This window comes from Tamandua tetradactyla, chromosome 2 (genome assembly GCF_023851605.1).
Source record: "Tamandua tetradactyla isolate mTamTet1 chromosome 2, mTamTet1.pri, whole genome shotgun sequence".
Lineage (NCBI taxonomy): Eukaryota > Metazoa > Chordata > Mammalia > Pilosa > Myrmecophagidae > Tamandua > Tamandua tetradactyla.
This window is the reverse complement of record NC_135328.1, coordinates 184,651,597-184,668,126: the sequence shown is the minus strand read 5'-3', so window position 1 is coordinate 184,668,126 and position 16,530 is coordinate 184,651,597. Positions and strand designations below refer to the sequence as shown.

General features: G+C 38.7%; 1 protein-coding gene across 6 annotated transcripts in view; it reads left to right on the top strand.

The window, feature by feature from the left end:
- ZFP69 (ZFP69 zinc finger protein) overlaps window positions 1-15,487 on the top strand; it is a 36,493-nt gene extending 21,006 nt beyond the window's left edge. For all 6 annotated transcript variants that reach the window (XM_077150128.1, XM_077150126.1, XM_077150130.1 and 3 more), the window contains one exon: window positions 12,180-15,487. In XM_077150128.1, the coding sequence (XP_077006243.1) occupies window positions 12,180-13,318 (1,139 nt within the window). In that variant the 3' untranslated portion in view covers window positions 13,319-15,487. The remainder of the gene's footprint in view (window positions 1-12,179) is intronic.
- The last annotated feature ends 1,043 nt before the right edge of the window (window positions 15,488-16,530 follow it).

Genomic DNA, 16,530 nt, shown 5'->3' with positions numbered 1-16,530 from the left:
TACCTCTCTCTTCTGTCTTTTCGTATCTGACTCTAGTGCTCCCTTTAGTATTTCTTGCAGAGCTGGTCTCTTGGTCACAAATTCTCTCAGTGACTTTTTGTCTATAAATGTTTTAATTTCTCCCTCATTTTTGAAGAACACTTTTGCTGGATATAGGAGTCTTGGTTGGCAGTTTTTCTCTTTTAATTTAAATATATCATCCCACTGTCTTCTAGCTTCCATGGTTTCTGCTGAGAAATCTACACATAGTCTTATTGGGTTTCCCTTGTATGTGATGGATTGTTTTTCTCTTGCTGCTTTCAAGATCCTCTCTTTCTCTTTGACCTCTGACATTCTAACTAGTAAGTGTCTTGGAGAACGCCTATTTGGGTCTATTCTCTTTGGGGTGCGCTGCACTTCTTGGATCTGTAATTTTAGGTCTTTCATAAGAGTTGGGAAATTTTCAGTGATAATTTCTTCCATTAGTTTTTCTCCTCCTTTTCCCTTCTCTTCTCCTTCTGGGACACCCACAACACGTATATTTGTGCGCTTCATATTGTCCTTCAGTTCCCTGATACCCTGTTCAAATTTTTCCATTCTTTCCCGATAGTTTCTGTTTCTTTTTGGAATCCAGATGTTCCATCCTCCAAATCACTAATTCTATCTTCTGTCTCTTTAAATCTATCATTGTAGGTATCCATTGTTTTTTCCATCTTTTCTACTTTATCCTTCACTTCCATAAGTTCTGTGATTTGTTTTTTCAGTTTTTCTATTTCTTCTTTTTGTTCAGCCCATGTCTTCTTCATGTCCTCCCTCAATTTATCAATTTCATTTTTGAAGAGGTTTTCCATTTCTGTTCGTATATTCAGCATTAGTTGTCTCAGCTCCTGTATCTCATTTGAACTATTGGTTTGTTCCTTTGACTGGGCCATATTTTCAATTTTCTGAGCGTGATCCGTTATCTTCTGCTGGCGTCTGGGCATTTAGTCAGATTTCCCTGGGTGTTGGACCCAACAGGTTGAAAGATTTTTCTGTGAAATCTCTGGGTTCTGTTTTTCTTATCCTGCCCAGTAGTTGGCGCTCGTGGCACACGTTTGTCTGCGGGTCCCACCAGTAAAAGGTGCTGTGGGTCCTTTCACTTTGGAAATCTCTTGCCGTGGGGGAGGTTCGCCAGCCGAAGCGGCTTGGAAGAGTGCCAACCGGCCCGGGGGTCTGAACACGGGGAGGGTTGCTGGCCGCCGCAGCCCGGGAGAGCGCCCGTCCGAATTTCCTAGTCGGCGTGGGGCGCCAAGCGTGGCAGGAGGGCGCCAGCCGCCGCGGTCCGGAGAGTGCACCATTCCCAGCCGGACCGGGGAGTCACGTGTTTGGAAGGGACCCCCTCAGTCACCGTTCTCCGCGGCCTGGGGATTTCCGATCCAATTCTCTCAATTGGTCCGGGGGGCCATGCGTGGTGGGGGCACCAGCCGCCGCGGCTTGAGGGGACCACCTACCCAATTCTGCCAGCTGGCCCGGGAAGGAGGAAGGGAGGAACTCCGGCCACTTGCCGCCCCGCCCGGGGAAGCCCGCGCCCCTCGGCGATCTCACCGGAACGGTTTCTCTCAGCCAGTCAGCCGTTCCAGGATGGGGTACGCTGTCTTCTTGATCTCTGTCGTGGCTCCGGGAGCTGTTCTGTATCGTTTCTACTCCCTTAGTAGCTGTTCTGGAGGAGGAACTAAGACCCGTGCGTCTTACTAAGCCGCCATCTTCTCCAGAAGTCTATATTAAGGTTTTGATCTCTGCTAAAACTCTAGATATTTCCAAAGAAGTGAATAAGTTCACATGTCTTCCTGAGAATACATTTTGATTTGGAGATAACTATAAGCACTGAGGACCTGGTGGCTTGTCTCGAAGAGGAATTTCAGATCAGAGGTTGGTTGACAGGTGTCTGTAGATGAAGCTGAGCTGTTTTTCTTCCTGATGGGAGGGGTATCTCCTTCCTGGATGGCCTGGAACTTCACTCTGGAGCACTGTACTCACAGCTTCATTCCTGGAAATGAATCTCTCATTCTCTTTTTAACTCATATTTTAATTTTTTAACAACTATTTTATGAAAGATCCTGTGAGAGAAATTACCACCAGATTCCTTCTTACCAAATCCAGTGATATATAATAATATCTTTAAGCTTTGCTTTTATTATGAAATATTTTATACATTCAGAAAGGCATAGAGAACATGATAACTTTATTTGTCGCTTCCACCTAGATTAAAAAATAAAACAGAGTTGAAACCCCCATGTCCCTCCCACCCCCCTGGAATAAACACTTTAATTAATTTAAAAATTATCCTTCCCGTATGTTTCTTCATACTTTTGCGACATATGTGTATACCCCTAAACAAAATTAACCATTGTTTTTCGTGTTTTTATTCTTTACATAATTGGTATATATCTATCTATCTATATATACATATATGTATACATACAATATATGTATATATATTGATGTATTTCACTGTTTTTTTTATTCTACAACATTAAGATTTGTCCATGCTGTTCTAGTTCATTCATTCCCATTGAATTAATAAACCACAGTTTATCAAATTTCCTGTTGCTAGACATATACAGTTTCTAAAAATGGGGGTTACAAAGAATGCAGAAAACTTTAAGATATATATCTTCTGTACATATGCAAGCATTTCTCTAAGGTATTTGCTCAAAGTGAAATTGTTGAGTTATAGAGTATAAGCACCTGCATTTTGCTGAGTATTGCCAAATTTCACCTCAAACTGGTCGTACCAATTTGTACTCCCACCAGCAAGTTTTGAAAGAACTCAGAACTCAACATCTTTATCAGCACTTGGCATCATCAAACTTTAAAGGTTATAGTTTTAAAACTATATAAAAATAAGATATCCTGGGCGAACAGGATATCTTGCTTTTTTTAATTATCCTGATTACTACTGAGATTGAGCTAGTAGGACTAGCTGTTAAATATTTTTTAAAAAAAGAATAAGTCTCAAGAAATGATAGGCAAAATGTTTTAAGGACTAACACGCTAAATTTGGCAGTGTTATTACCTGTATCCAGAACCTATTTTATAAGTAGAATCAAACAAATTTGATTAATGCATTTGCAGTTAAGTATTTAAAGAGCTTGGTTTCCCTGAATTTCAAAGGATAAGCCTATGCAGGTTGTGAGACAAGCCGAAATATATTATTAAATATTTCCATAGTAAGAATGAGAGAATCGAGTCCAATTTACAGAGTTTGGGAAGTCAAATACTTTTTTATTTGAATTCATATCTCAAGAAAAACATATTACATATAATATTTAAATTTCAGTCACTTTAGAAAGCAACACAAATGGCACGCCATACTGACCATTCTTTTTAAAACTATTTCTGAAATTTAAGCAAACTAGAATTTACTCTGGCTAAATTTTTAATTTTAAAAATTTAAAATTTTTAAATTGTAATTTTAAATCAGAGCTCATCACAATACAAACTGCCATAAGTTGTTTGATCTTTTCCATGATAGCTAAGGAAAAATAATTTACGTTATACCCTCTTTCTAGATAATTAACATTTAAACACAACCCAAGGCTTCCCTGCACATTAAAATGTAAGAAATGCTCATATTTAAAATAAACAAAAATCAAACCTCGGGCCGCGGTGGCTCAGCGGGCAAAGTGCTTGCCTGCTATGCCGGAGGACCTCGGTTCGATTCCCGGCCCCAGCCCATGTAACAAAAACGGAGAAACAAAATACAATAAAACAAGAAAATGTTTAAAAGATGTTTCCCTTTCTTCCTCCTTTCCTTCCTTCTATCCTTCCTTCCTTCTCTCTGTCTTTCCTTTAAAATAAAAAAAAAAAAAAAAAAAAAAAAATCAAACCTCAATCATTTATGTGCTCAAAAAAACATTATGAAATACCATGGGGGTATATAAATTTATGTAGTTTAGCCCTAACGACTCCTAAATAACTTTATTCACTCTTGCTCACATTTTGAATAGATTTTCAGTGGACCTAATCTAATTGCAGCACCATTTCAGGACATTTTGAATATTCAGTCCATTTGTAGTCATTAGAGTGGAACAAATTTAGAAATAAGTAATTAAAGAACTACAATTATACTCTTAGGATATCTACTGATGAGAGAGGTTTCTTCAGCACCAGTGACAAAGTAATTTTTTTCTAAAACCACTATAACACACACAAACACATTAAATTCTTTAGCTGTTTAGAGAGAAAGCTTATAAATATACCTATTTATAAAAACTTTTAGAGGAACTGGTTAAAGAGATAATATTACAGTCTAAGTTGTTCTCTGCCAATGAAACTTTTAAATAAGCTAGTGATTCAATATATAGAGTATCTGAAGTAAAACAAAAAACAGTTTTACTTTTCTGCATGGTAGTCTCCAGCTAGTCACTACTCTTTTCCCTTCCTGTAACCTATGACTTTTTTTTTCTTGTATGCTGTATGATTGGGGTCACATTTCATTCTTTTTCCATGCAACTGTCCCATTAGGGCAACACCATTTGTGAATTTTTTTCCCCCTTGGAAAGTGCAAGGGCTGGGACTCGAACCCTGGTTTCCGCCCCTGGTGAGTGAGAATTCTACTACTGAACTCCCCTTGCACCACCCCTATGGATATTTTAACATTGTTTTCCAATATGCTTCAGCTTTATATAAGTAGACTTTGACATCAATAATCTGTGAAGAGATCTTTAAAAAGCTGTTCTTACCTAGGGCTGTATCTGAGATTCTACAAGAGTTTCACACACTAAGATTACTTTTCAGAAATTTTCTACCTCCATATAGTTCCTAGGCCAGATAAATTCTGAAACCCAGAGGGGCCAGCCTCTCCAAGAACATCAACTAGTTTCATCCCCCTGTCTATACTATCGACAGCCCTTTCCAACATGAAAAATTAGAATGGGCATAGCCCAAATACCCCTAAAGACTGGAAGAAAGATCAAAGGAGAAGGAGGAATTGCAACAAAGAAGATAGGATTTAGCAAATGAGTATGACTACTCAATCATTATATTGATATTTCATTTAGTCTCCAATGTCTTAGAGCAGCTAGAAGGAAAAACCTGAAATTGTGGAAATGTAACCCATACCAATCTCTGAAATCTGTTCTAACTACTTGTTATAAGGTACTTTGAAATTTATTGCTTTTCTGTAAATATATTTTACAATAAAAAATGTAAAAAAACAAACAAACAAGCAAGAGTCAATATTAAGGGCTTGGCCTATTAATTTGGGAGTTCCTAATATTTGAGACAGTATCAGGGGCTTCCCTGGTGGTAAAGTTTAATAGTTCCATATTTTTTTTCCTATCCCTCAAGGAACTTTGCCAATACTTTTTAATTATCTGCTCAACATACTCTGGGATGTATCCAGGCATTATATTCAGCTAAACAGAATTACAAGTCCTTATTCCCATTGTGGGCGCCTTGTGTTTGGGTTCTTTAAACTATCTAAACAGACACATTGAGTTAGAATATAGGTTATAGAAAATCTAAGTTTTGAACAAAATGAACCTCTCTTCCTTTGGTCTCATAGAGTAGGTGAGATTCTAAAATACAGACAATGTCTTCCTTACCCCTGTATTCTGATTTATCTTAATTCTGACCCAATCAGCTTCATTCTTATCTCTAATTGAAGGCTGATCTTTTTCAGTTTCTTTAAAAGTTGTTGTATGTGGCAATGCTGACCTTCAGAACTGCAGAACTCCCACTCTGAGTCTTAGGTGTCACCCAGGCCCCCGGAGTTCCAGGGAAGTATCATGTTATACATTTATAGCACAGCATCTCGAAATCTAGAAATGACAATTACAGCTCCAGACTAAATGTGACTGTTGTAAGAACTTACAATCTAGGCCCAATTTTCTTATAAGTATTTTCTAAATGAGACCATACAATATTTGTTTCTGGCTTATTTTACATCATATAATGTCCCACTGGTTCATTCATAATTTTGTAGACTTCACAACTTTGTTCCTTTCTGTAGGAGCACAATATTCGAGCATATGTGTACACTACAGTTTGCCATTCTACTTCTCAGTCAGTGTATCCTGCAGCCACCTCCATCCATTGGGCATCATGTATAATGTCCAAAGTCAACAGTCCATGTCTCACATTATCACCACTTAGGGGTGATATATTATATACATATATAATAATCAACACTCAATTTTAGACAATTTTCATTACTCCCAAGAGAAAAGTAAGCGATAAACATGCCCTCACTAAATAGAAAACCCAAACCTCCCCTTAACTCTTGTCCCTTCCAGATAAATTTGGTAACTAGCTTTTCCAAGTCTTCAAAGTAAGTTGTTGGAAGTTTGATTAGTATTGCATTGAATCTGTAGATCAATTTTGGTAGAACTGGCATCTAAAGTACATTTACCCTTCCTATCCATGAACAGGCAATGTCTTTCCACCTATTTAGATCTTCTTTGATTTATTTAACAATGTTATATAGTTTTCTGTGTCCTTTACATCCCTAGTCAAAGTTATTCCAAGATACTTGATTCTTTTAGTTCCTATTTTGAATGGGATTTTTTCCTTAATTGTCTCCTCAGGTAGGTTATTACTTGTTTATAGAAAGAATACTGATTTTTGCACATTAATCTTATATCCCACCACTTTGCTGAATGTGTTTATTAGCTCAAGAGCTTTGTTGTAGATTTCTCAGGATTTTCAAAGTATAATATCCTGTCATCTGCAAATAATGAAAGTTTTACTACTTTCCTTCCGATTTGAATGCCTTTTATTTCTTTTTCCTGCCTGATTACTCTAGCTAGAACTTCTAATACAATATTGAATAATAGTGGTAACAGAAGACATCCTTGTCTCTTAACTGATCTTAAGGGAAAACTTTCAGTTTCTCACCATTGAGTACAGTGCTGGCTATGAGTTTTTCATATATGTCCTTTATCATACTGAGGAAGTTTCCTTCAATTCCTACTTATTGAAGTGTTTTTATCAGAAAAGGATGTTGAATTTTGTCGAATGCTTTTCAATCAAATCATTATGTGATTTTTCTGTTTCTACTTGTTAATGTGCTGTATTACATTGATTGGTTTCCTTGTGTTGAACCACCCTTGCATTCCTCATATAAACCCCACTTGGTCGTGGTATGTAATTCCTTTAATGAGTTGTTGAATTCGATTTGCAAGTATTTTCTTGAGAATTTTTGCATCTATATTCGTTAGGGAGATTGGCCTGTAGTTTTCCTTTCTTATAGCGTCTTTACCGGGTTTTTGTATTAGAGTGATGTTAGCTTCATAAAATGAGTTAGGTAGTGTTCCTTTTTCCTCAATTTTTTGAAGGAGTGTGAGCAGGATTGGTGTTAGTTCTTTTAGGAATGTTTGATAAAATTCCCCTGTGAAGCCATCTGGCCCTCGGTTTTTCTTTGTAGGAAGATTTTTTTTTATGACTGATTGAATCTCTTTACTTGTGTTCTACTATTTCTTTTCGAATCAATGTAGCTTGTTCATGTGTTTCTAGGAATTTGTGTCTGTTTCATCTAAGTTGTCTAGTTTGTTGGCATATAGTTGTTCATAATATCTTCTTCTGATTTTTTTTTTAATTTCTTCACAGTCTGTGGTAACAACCCCCGCCTTTCATTTCTAATTTTCTTTATTTCCTCTCTCTTTTTTTTCTCTGTCAGCCTACCTAGGGGTCCATCAATTTTAATTGATTTTTTTAAAGAACCAACTTTTGGTTTTATTCTTTTGTTCACTAGTTCATTTAATTTTGCTTTAATTGTTATTTCCCTTCTTCTATTTGCTTTGGGGTTAGTTTGCTATTCTTCCTCTAAATTCTCCAGGTGAGAAGTTAAGTCCTCGATTTTTGTTCTTTCTTCTTTTTTAATATAAGCATTTAGGGCAATGAATTTCCCTCTCATCACTGCCTTTGCCACATCCCATAAGTTCTGATATGTGGTATTCTCATTTTCATTCATTTCTAGATAGTTACCAATTTCTGTAGCAATTTCTTCTTTGACCCACTGGTTGTTTAAGAGTGCATTATTGAATCTCCAAATTTGTTAAAGTTCTGGCTCTTTGGTAATTGTTGATTTCCAGCTTCATTCCATTGTGATCAGAAAAAGTGCTTTAAATAATTTCCGTCTTTTTAAATTTATGAAGACCTGCTTTGTGTCTCAGCTGTTCATATGTTCATGGAGAACATTCCATGAGCACAAAAGAAGAATGTATATCCTGATGTTTTGGGGTGTAATGATCTGTATGTATATCTGTTAGGTCTAATTCATTATCATATTGTTTAAGTTCTCTTCTTCCTTGTTGATCCTCTCTCTGGCTGTTCTATCTATAGAGAAGAATGGTGTATTGAAGTATCCCACAATTATTGTTGAAATGTCTTTTGCTCCCTTCACTTTTGCTAATGTTTGCCTCATATACTTTGGAGCTCCCTTGATTGGAATCATAAACGTTTATAATTGTTAATTCTTCTTGGTGAATTGTCCCTTTTATTAATATGTAGTGTGCTTCTTTGTCTCTTATGACTTCTTTACATTTAAAATCTATTTTGGTTATGGCTTGTATGGAATGTCTTTTTCCAACCTTTCACTTTCAATCTATTTGTATCCTTGGGTCTAAGATGAGTCTCTTGTAAGCAACATATAGATGGATCATATTTTTAAATCCATTCTGCCAATCCATATCTTTTAATTGGTGAGTTTAGTCTGTTAACATTCACAGTTATTACTGCAAAAGCATTTCTTGAATCTACCATCTTATCCTTTGGATTTTATTTGCCATATCTATATATTCTTTTCCCTCTTTCTTTTTTTTATTCTTTAAGTTAGCCCTACTGGTACTCTTCAGTTTGTGCCATTCCCCAGCCCTCCCTCTACTGTCTTTTTTATCCATCAAACAGACCTCCTTTTAGGATTTCTTGTGTGGCCAGTTTCTTGTTGACAAATTCTCTTGGCATTTGTTTGTGTGTGAAAATTTTAATCTCTCCCTCACTTTTGAAGAACAGTTTGGCTGGGTACAGAATTCTTGGCTGGAAGTCTTTCTCTTTCAGGATCTTAAATATATCATACCACTGCCTTCTCACCTCCATAGTGCCTCCATGGTGCCTGTTGAGTAATCCAAACTCAGTCTTATGTGGTTTCCCTTGCGTTTTAGTCTGCCAAAGCTGCCACCATGCAGCACACCAGAGATGGGTTGGCTTTTAATAAAAGGGGATTTATTTAGTTAAAAATGTATAGTTCTTCATAGGAAAGGAAGCTAACTTTCAACTGAGGTTCTTTCTTATACAGTGAGGCACGGGGCAATCTCTGCTGGCCTTCTCTTCAGGCCTCTGGATTCCAATAACTTTTTCAGGGGTGATTCCTTTCTGCATCTCCAAAGGCCTGGGCTGAGCTGTGAGTGCTGTGATGAGGTATGCTGAGCTGCTTGGGCTGTGCTACGTTTGAGCTCTCTCATTTAAGCATTCAGCCAATTAAATCAAACATCATTCATTGCAGCAGGCATGCCTCCTAGCTGACTGCAGATGTAATCAGCAACAGATGAGCTTCACATGCCATTGGCTCATGTCCACAGCAACAGAACTAGGCACATTCACCTGGCCAAGTTGACACCTGAATCTAACTACCACACTTTGTATGTAGTAGGTTGTTTTTCTCTTGCCACTTTCAGGATTTTCTGCTTCTCTTCAGCATTTGACAGGCTAATTTAGTATGTGTCTTGGAGTAGGCCTATTTGGGGTTCATTAGACTTCTTTGATTTGCATATTTATGTCTTTCATAAAAGTTGGTAAGTTTTCCCCCATTATCTCCTCAAGTAATCTTCCTAGCCTGTTATTTTTCTCTTCTCCTTCTGGGACACTGATGATTCTTGTATTTGTGTGCTTTATGTTGTCCATTATTTCCCTGAGATCCAATTCAAATTTTTCCATCCTTTTTGCTATCTGTTCTTTTGTGTTCATAATCAATTGTCCTGTTTGCTAGTTCACTTATTCTTTCTTCTGCCTCTCCACATCTGCTTTTGTGTCTCTAGCATATTTTTTATTTGGTGTACAGAATCTTTCATCTCTGTAATATCTGCTATTTTTCTATTTATTCTTTCAAATTCTTCTTTATGCTCTTCTAGTGTCTTCGTGATATCCTTTATGTAATTAGCCAATCTGTTGAATTTATTTAGTAGAGTGTTTGAACACCTTTGATGTTCCAAAGTCTATGTCTCCTCCGGTGTTTTAATTAGGTCATTAGGCTGGGCTGTACCTGTCTGCATCTTCATATACTTTGTGATTTTCTGCTGCCTTTGAGGCATGTAGTTATCTTGATAGGGTTACTTTGGAAGTTGATTTCCTTCAGTAGTCCAAAGTCTTAAGGTTTTGTATTTGTGTGACAGGTGTGGGTTATGGTGCAGGGGACTTGGGGGTGGGATGCAGCTTGGGCAGGCCTTGAAGTACAGGGGCAGGGCATGGTGTGGGGTACGTGGAGGCAGGGTGTGGTGGGAGGTGGACTGGGGGTGCTGTGTGAGTGCATGGGCTGCAGGGGGTGTGGTGGTGCATGGGGATGGGAAGAGGGAGGGCATGGATGGGGGCAGGTATGTTGGGGGCATGTGAGATGTGTGTGCTCACATGGAGAGCTGCGGTCATGGGTATCAAGGCATGGTATTCAGGGAGCAGAGGTTGGGGTGCCAGGGGGCAGAGGTGGTGGCCAGGGGATTTGGGTGTGGAGGGCAGGACGCAGGAGTGCACTTGTACATCAGGTTGGGGATTGGTCCATATGTGGATGCATGCAGGGCACAGGTTCACGGGTCATGGGGAGGGGCAGGGCATGGATGGGGTGTGGGGTGCATGTGCCCAGGTCATGAGGGTGGTGGGGCGTGGGTATCCATGTGCACGGGTCGCAGGCAGGGGTGTGAGGCACATAGGTGCATAGGTGCCTGCAGGGGTGTGTGGGTGGGTTGCAGTTGCTGGGTGGGGTTGCAGCCAGGGTGTGCATGTGTGTGGGTCAGGGATGCAGGGCCAGGGTGAGAGTGCACTTGTTTGTGTGGCAGGGTGGCTGGATGCAGGGGTCGAGGTGACAGGGCATGGGTGCTGTGGAGGGTGAGATGTGGGTGTGCATAGGGCAGTGAGGCTGGCATGTGCATGTGTGCAAATATGGAGCATGGTTGGGGGCCAAGGTAGGGGTACACTCATGCTCTGGGCCACGGTTCTTGGGGCACCAGGGGTCAGGGCTTGGGTATATGGGGTGTGGGGGGTTGGATCATTATGTGTCTCTGGGGGGACAGGACTTGGGTGCATGGGGCATGGGGTGCAGCACGCATAGTTGTGGGTCATTCAGGGAGCATGGCTTGGCTTACTTCCTAGTCCATCTCCCTGTCCGTGCACTCCTGAGTGCTTTGGGCCTCCATTTGGCAATTTGTGTCTCTGCATCTCAGTTCCTTAGGTTTTTCAACCAGGGCCTCCTATGTGATGTAGAAGACCTTCTCACATCACTTGCACCCTGAAATCACTGTCCCAGTCATTTTTCTGTCACTTCTCTAGCTGTTCCTTGGAAAAGAGGTGAACTCATCCTAACCTATTTCACTATCTTCCCCAAAGCTGTGTCCATTTAGATAGTTTAGAGGCCATTTATGTTTTATTCAAAACAGCAGGCACTTCATTTATTTTCTTATTAGAATGGTCCATTTATTACACTCTCTTCATGTTACCCAGTTGGAAGCTATCATTTGTTTCTTACTAGGACCTTGACTATGCAGCTGTCAGACTGAGTTTTGCCTTTACGTCTTCTCAGATCCATTTTATTTTATAATATGTTTTCTTCCTGTTTGCAATACTTTTTCTTCTCAGTCACCCTCATTTTGCTAGAATAGTTCCTTTTGTATTGTATAAATTAAGTAATAGTGTTGGAACCTGATCTTCCTCTGTCCTCTTTCTAATGTTTATCCCTACAACCCTGCCCTCTTCTAATTACCCTTTCTCCATTCAGTAAAAAACTATAGACTCTCTCCAGTCTCTAATGTTGTCATGCTTAATATATACGGACACTTTTAACCCGTTTGCTTTTATTTATTTCATTATCTCTCCTGGTTGCATGACCTCATTTAAATATAGTCAAAATCTTATGTACTTTAGATGTAGTGTTTTCTAAATCTCTATTCTGTGCCTAATACAGTGATTTTTCAATGCATAATAAATATGAGTTATTTGCATTTTTTCATTTCTTTCAGACTTGAAGAGTAAAACAGAAACTAATGAGTCAACTGCAAAGAATGACATTTCACAGGAACAGTTATATCATGGCATTATGATGGAAAGGTTCATGAGGGATGATGTCATTTATTCCACATTGAGAAAAGTCTCCAAATATGATGGTGAATTAGAAAGGCCTCAGGAAACCTGTAGGAGAGTTGTAAGACAAGCCATCTTGACACTCAAGAAGAGAGGCCAAGAAACTAACAGATTTGGGGAAAATATCATTGTGAGTTCAAATGTTATTATAGAACAAAGACACCATAAATGTGACAAACCTAGAAAGAGCAGCAAATACAATTTAGATTTGATTAATCATCCAACAAGTTACATAAAAACAAAAGCCTTTGAATGTAATATATGTCTAAAAGTCTTCAAACAACCCATTCACCTTACAGAACACATGAGAATTCATACTGGTGAGAAACCTTTCAGATGTAAGGAATGTGGAAGAGCTTTTAGCCAAAGTGCATCCCTTAATACACACCAAAGAATCCATACTGGTGAGAAACCCTTCGAATGTGAGGAATGTGGCAAAGCCTTCAGACACCGCTCATCTCTCAATCAGCATCATAGAACTCACACTGGGGAGAAGCCCTATGCATGTGATAAGTGTCAGAAAGCTTTCAGCCAGAACATTAGCTTGATCCAGCATTTGAGGACTCATTCTGGAGAGAAACCCTTTACATGCAATGAGTGTGGGAAAACCTTTAGACAGATTAGACACCTTAGTGAACATATAAGGATTCATACCGGGGAGAAGCCATATGCATGCACTGCCTGTTGTAAAACCTTTAGCCATAGAGCTTATCTAACGCATCATCAGAGAATCCATACTGGGGAGAAACCCTACAAATGTAAGGAATGTGGAAAAGCCTTTAGGCAGAGAATACACCTTAGCAACCATAAAACTGTTCATACAGGAGTGAAAGCATATGAATGCAATCGCTGTGGAAAAGCCTATAGGCATGATTCATCCTTTAAAAAACATCAGAGACGTCACACTGGGGAAAAACCTTATGAATGTAATGAATGTGGAAAAGCCTTCAGCTATAATTCATCTCTTAGTCGACACCATGAAATACACAGGAGGAAACCCTTCCGAAATAATATGTGAAAAAAAAAAGATTATTCAGCAAGGGAGCAAAAGCCCAGTCTAGGCCAGCTTCAGTCCTGCTCTTTTGGATCCTCTTTGACATTCTCTACAGCCGGTGTCAGACCGCCAACAGCCAAAATGGTGAAGCAGATCAAGAGCAAGAAGATTTTCAGGCCACCTTTTGAACGTGCTGGAGATAAACTTGTAGTAGTTGATTTCTCAGTCATGTGATGTGGGGCTTGCAAAATAATCAAGCCTTTATTTCATTCCCTTCTCTGGAAAGTATGACAAGGAGGGTTCCCTTGAAGTTAATGTGGTTGGCTATCAGGTTGTCCCTGCAGAGCATGAAGTCAAATGTGTGGCAACATTTCAGTTTTATAAAAAGAATAAAAGGTGGGTGAATTTTCTGGTGCTAATAAGGAAAAGCTTGAAGACAACATTAATTAATTAAATCAATAATGTTTACTGAAAACATTACCAGCCATCAGCTCTTCAAAACTTGTTCTTTTATTTACAGAAAAGAAAAAAGATCGTTTATATCCAGCTGCATCTGATTATAAATAATAATAAAATATTAGTTCTGCCCTTTTAAAAAAAACACTCCTAGTCTAAATTAGCAATTCTAGTGTTTTAAATCTCTGGACTAAGGACAAATAAATTTGAGGGATGATATGTGTATGCCATCGTTTTATTTTTCCCATTATGTAAATAAAAACTGCAATGCTAACTGCTAAGTACTCATTATAAAGTATTTACTCAAGAATACAGGATGGTCCTCCAAGCTAAGTAAGTTCAGCTTTATAAAAATTTTTCAACATACTTATTTCTATTTTTCTGATTTCATTGTAGATTAATAGATTATTCTTCATGAACATTCACTGACTTGCAGACCAGCATTTGGAACCACTGTTTAAAATATCAACGCCCTTATTTTTCTAGTTAACTTTTCTAAACAGGGAAAACTTGCACATAATGTAAAGTTCAAAAGGCACAGAAGTTTATATGCAATGAAAAGCTTCCTACCACCAAATTCTATCTAGAAGTGATAATTTTTTAACCAAATTTTTGCACTCCCTTCTGGAGATTTTCTATTTATATCCAAGAGAATACAAATATATAGTATTTTCCTTTTAAACAGAATGGTAGCTTCCTATACAAATACATTTGTACATTATTTTTGTTGCTTAACGATATGTCATGGAGGTCATTCCACATCAGCATATAAAGTGCTTACTCATTCATTTTACAGCTGCATAGTATTACATTGTACGATGCACTTTATTTAGTTTACTATGGAAGTATTTGGGGGTTATTTCCAGCCTTTTGTTTATACTGTGTTGCAATGAATAATCTTGCTTGTTTTTATTTCTCACACATGTAAAGTATAGTAGGATATAGAATTGAAATTTCTGCATTAGAAGGTATGTGCTTTTGTAATTTTAATAGTTATTGCTGTATTGACTTCTGTAGAGGTTGGACCAATTTATTCTTCCACCAGCAAGATATAGAACTATAAAAGTCATATCTGGCACTAAGGCTTGTCCTAAAGCAGCAAGTCTACCAGCCATCAAAGAAGCATGAGCATATTGCATCATACACTGGAAGTACCAGCTGCTCTGCATTCCTCTGGATTTTCTGATCAGCAGCACTCGCTATCTCTGGAGCTGGAGAGGAATGTCCATCTTCTTAATAGCAGCCAAGCCTACCAAATTCTAAGCTGGAGAAAGAGACACCTTTCCACCAACTGCTCCACTTGCCTTAGCAAATATAATGTTGGCTGAAACCTCTTTGAGATGGAGGAGAACTGATATGAGGCAGGGTATCAGGATGGTCTACTATGGATGATTGACCATACATAGATTTTTATAGGATGTTTGATTAATTATAATTAATACAGGAAGGCAGACATAAAGGAGGAGAGACATGATTTTCTAATTAACGAACAAAGAATGGGCACTAATTAACTCGTTAACGTTGCTTATGTTGTTGTGGTAGCTGAGCATGAAGGCCAGGACCACCATGATTTTGTTTTTATTTTTAAATCTGATAAAGTTTTATTATTTAAGTTTTAGTGTTTCTGTGAAATGGTAATGGATATTTGCTCTTCTCCATCCCCACAGACACTACCCCAGTTATAATGCAAAGCCTGGAACTTAAGAACCTCTGTTATATCTAGTCCTTCCTTATAGTCTCATCTTCTCTTTACTTTTCCCCTTCCCGTATATGCTCTGACTAAATTAATATGTTAATTTGGACTCCTTAAGTAGAATGTAGAAGAAATCAAGTGAGGCTCCTTAAGTAGAATGTAGAAGAAATCAAGTGAGGCTCCTTAAGTAGAATGTAGAAGAAATCAAGTGAGGCTAGCTTAAGTCTCAAAGGGTATCTTATGGAATTCAGGGGCTGCAATACATGCTAACCATAAGCTGGGACCAGGACCTGAAGCTCATTGGGAAACCCAGAAGGTTTTCTCTCTCCATTTCTCACATCTGTTTTTGTTTACTGCTGCTGCTTCTCCTTTTTCTAAAAAAGCTATTTATTGTGTGGATTCAACCACACTTTCCCCTGGTACTTTATTGCATCTGGTAAACCACCCAGTATAACATGATTAGTTCGTCACAGTCAGTAATGATGTTGCAGATTATAAAGCTGAACATCACCTGAATTGTTAATTTTAGATTAATGTGAGGCCTAAACCACATTAATGAGACATAATTTCAAAAAGTAAGAAAACCTGGATAGGAAATCCAGGTTTAGGAAATGTTGGCAGTATGACTGGTGTTGTGGTGGGTTGATATGTTTGATAGGCAGCCTGAGTAAAACTCTTTGAAAAGGTGCCTGGTTTATAGCACCTCTGTTTCTTACATCTTCATTCTGGCTTATTTTTCATTCTCTGAGTTTCAGAGAGCAGTAAACCCATCCTTTCGCTTATGCAGTAGTCTTGTTCTCTCCAAATGCTTGGGTGAAGGTTGCAACATTGGGGCACACTGAGGAGACCACCTTTCTCTCGGCTCCATCCTCTCCAAGTATTGGGGCAGCACTCAGGATCTCTGCCATCTTCAAGGCACACGCTCAACTCCTTCAGAACAATAGAGTGATCACCAGGTTCCCCCCAGTCCCCATTTTATGTGCTCCACCCTCCCTGAGGCCAGGGACATGGAAACCCTTCTTGAACATCAAGGCAAAAGGCCCACCCTCTGCTTCTGGTGCAAACTCACCTTTCCCACATGGACAGG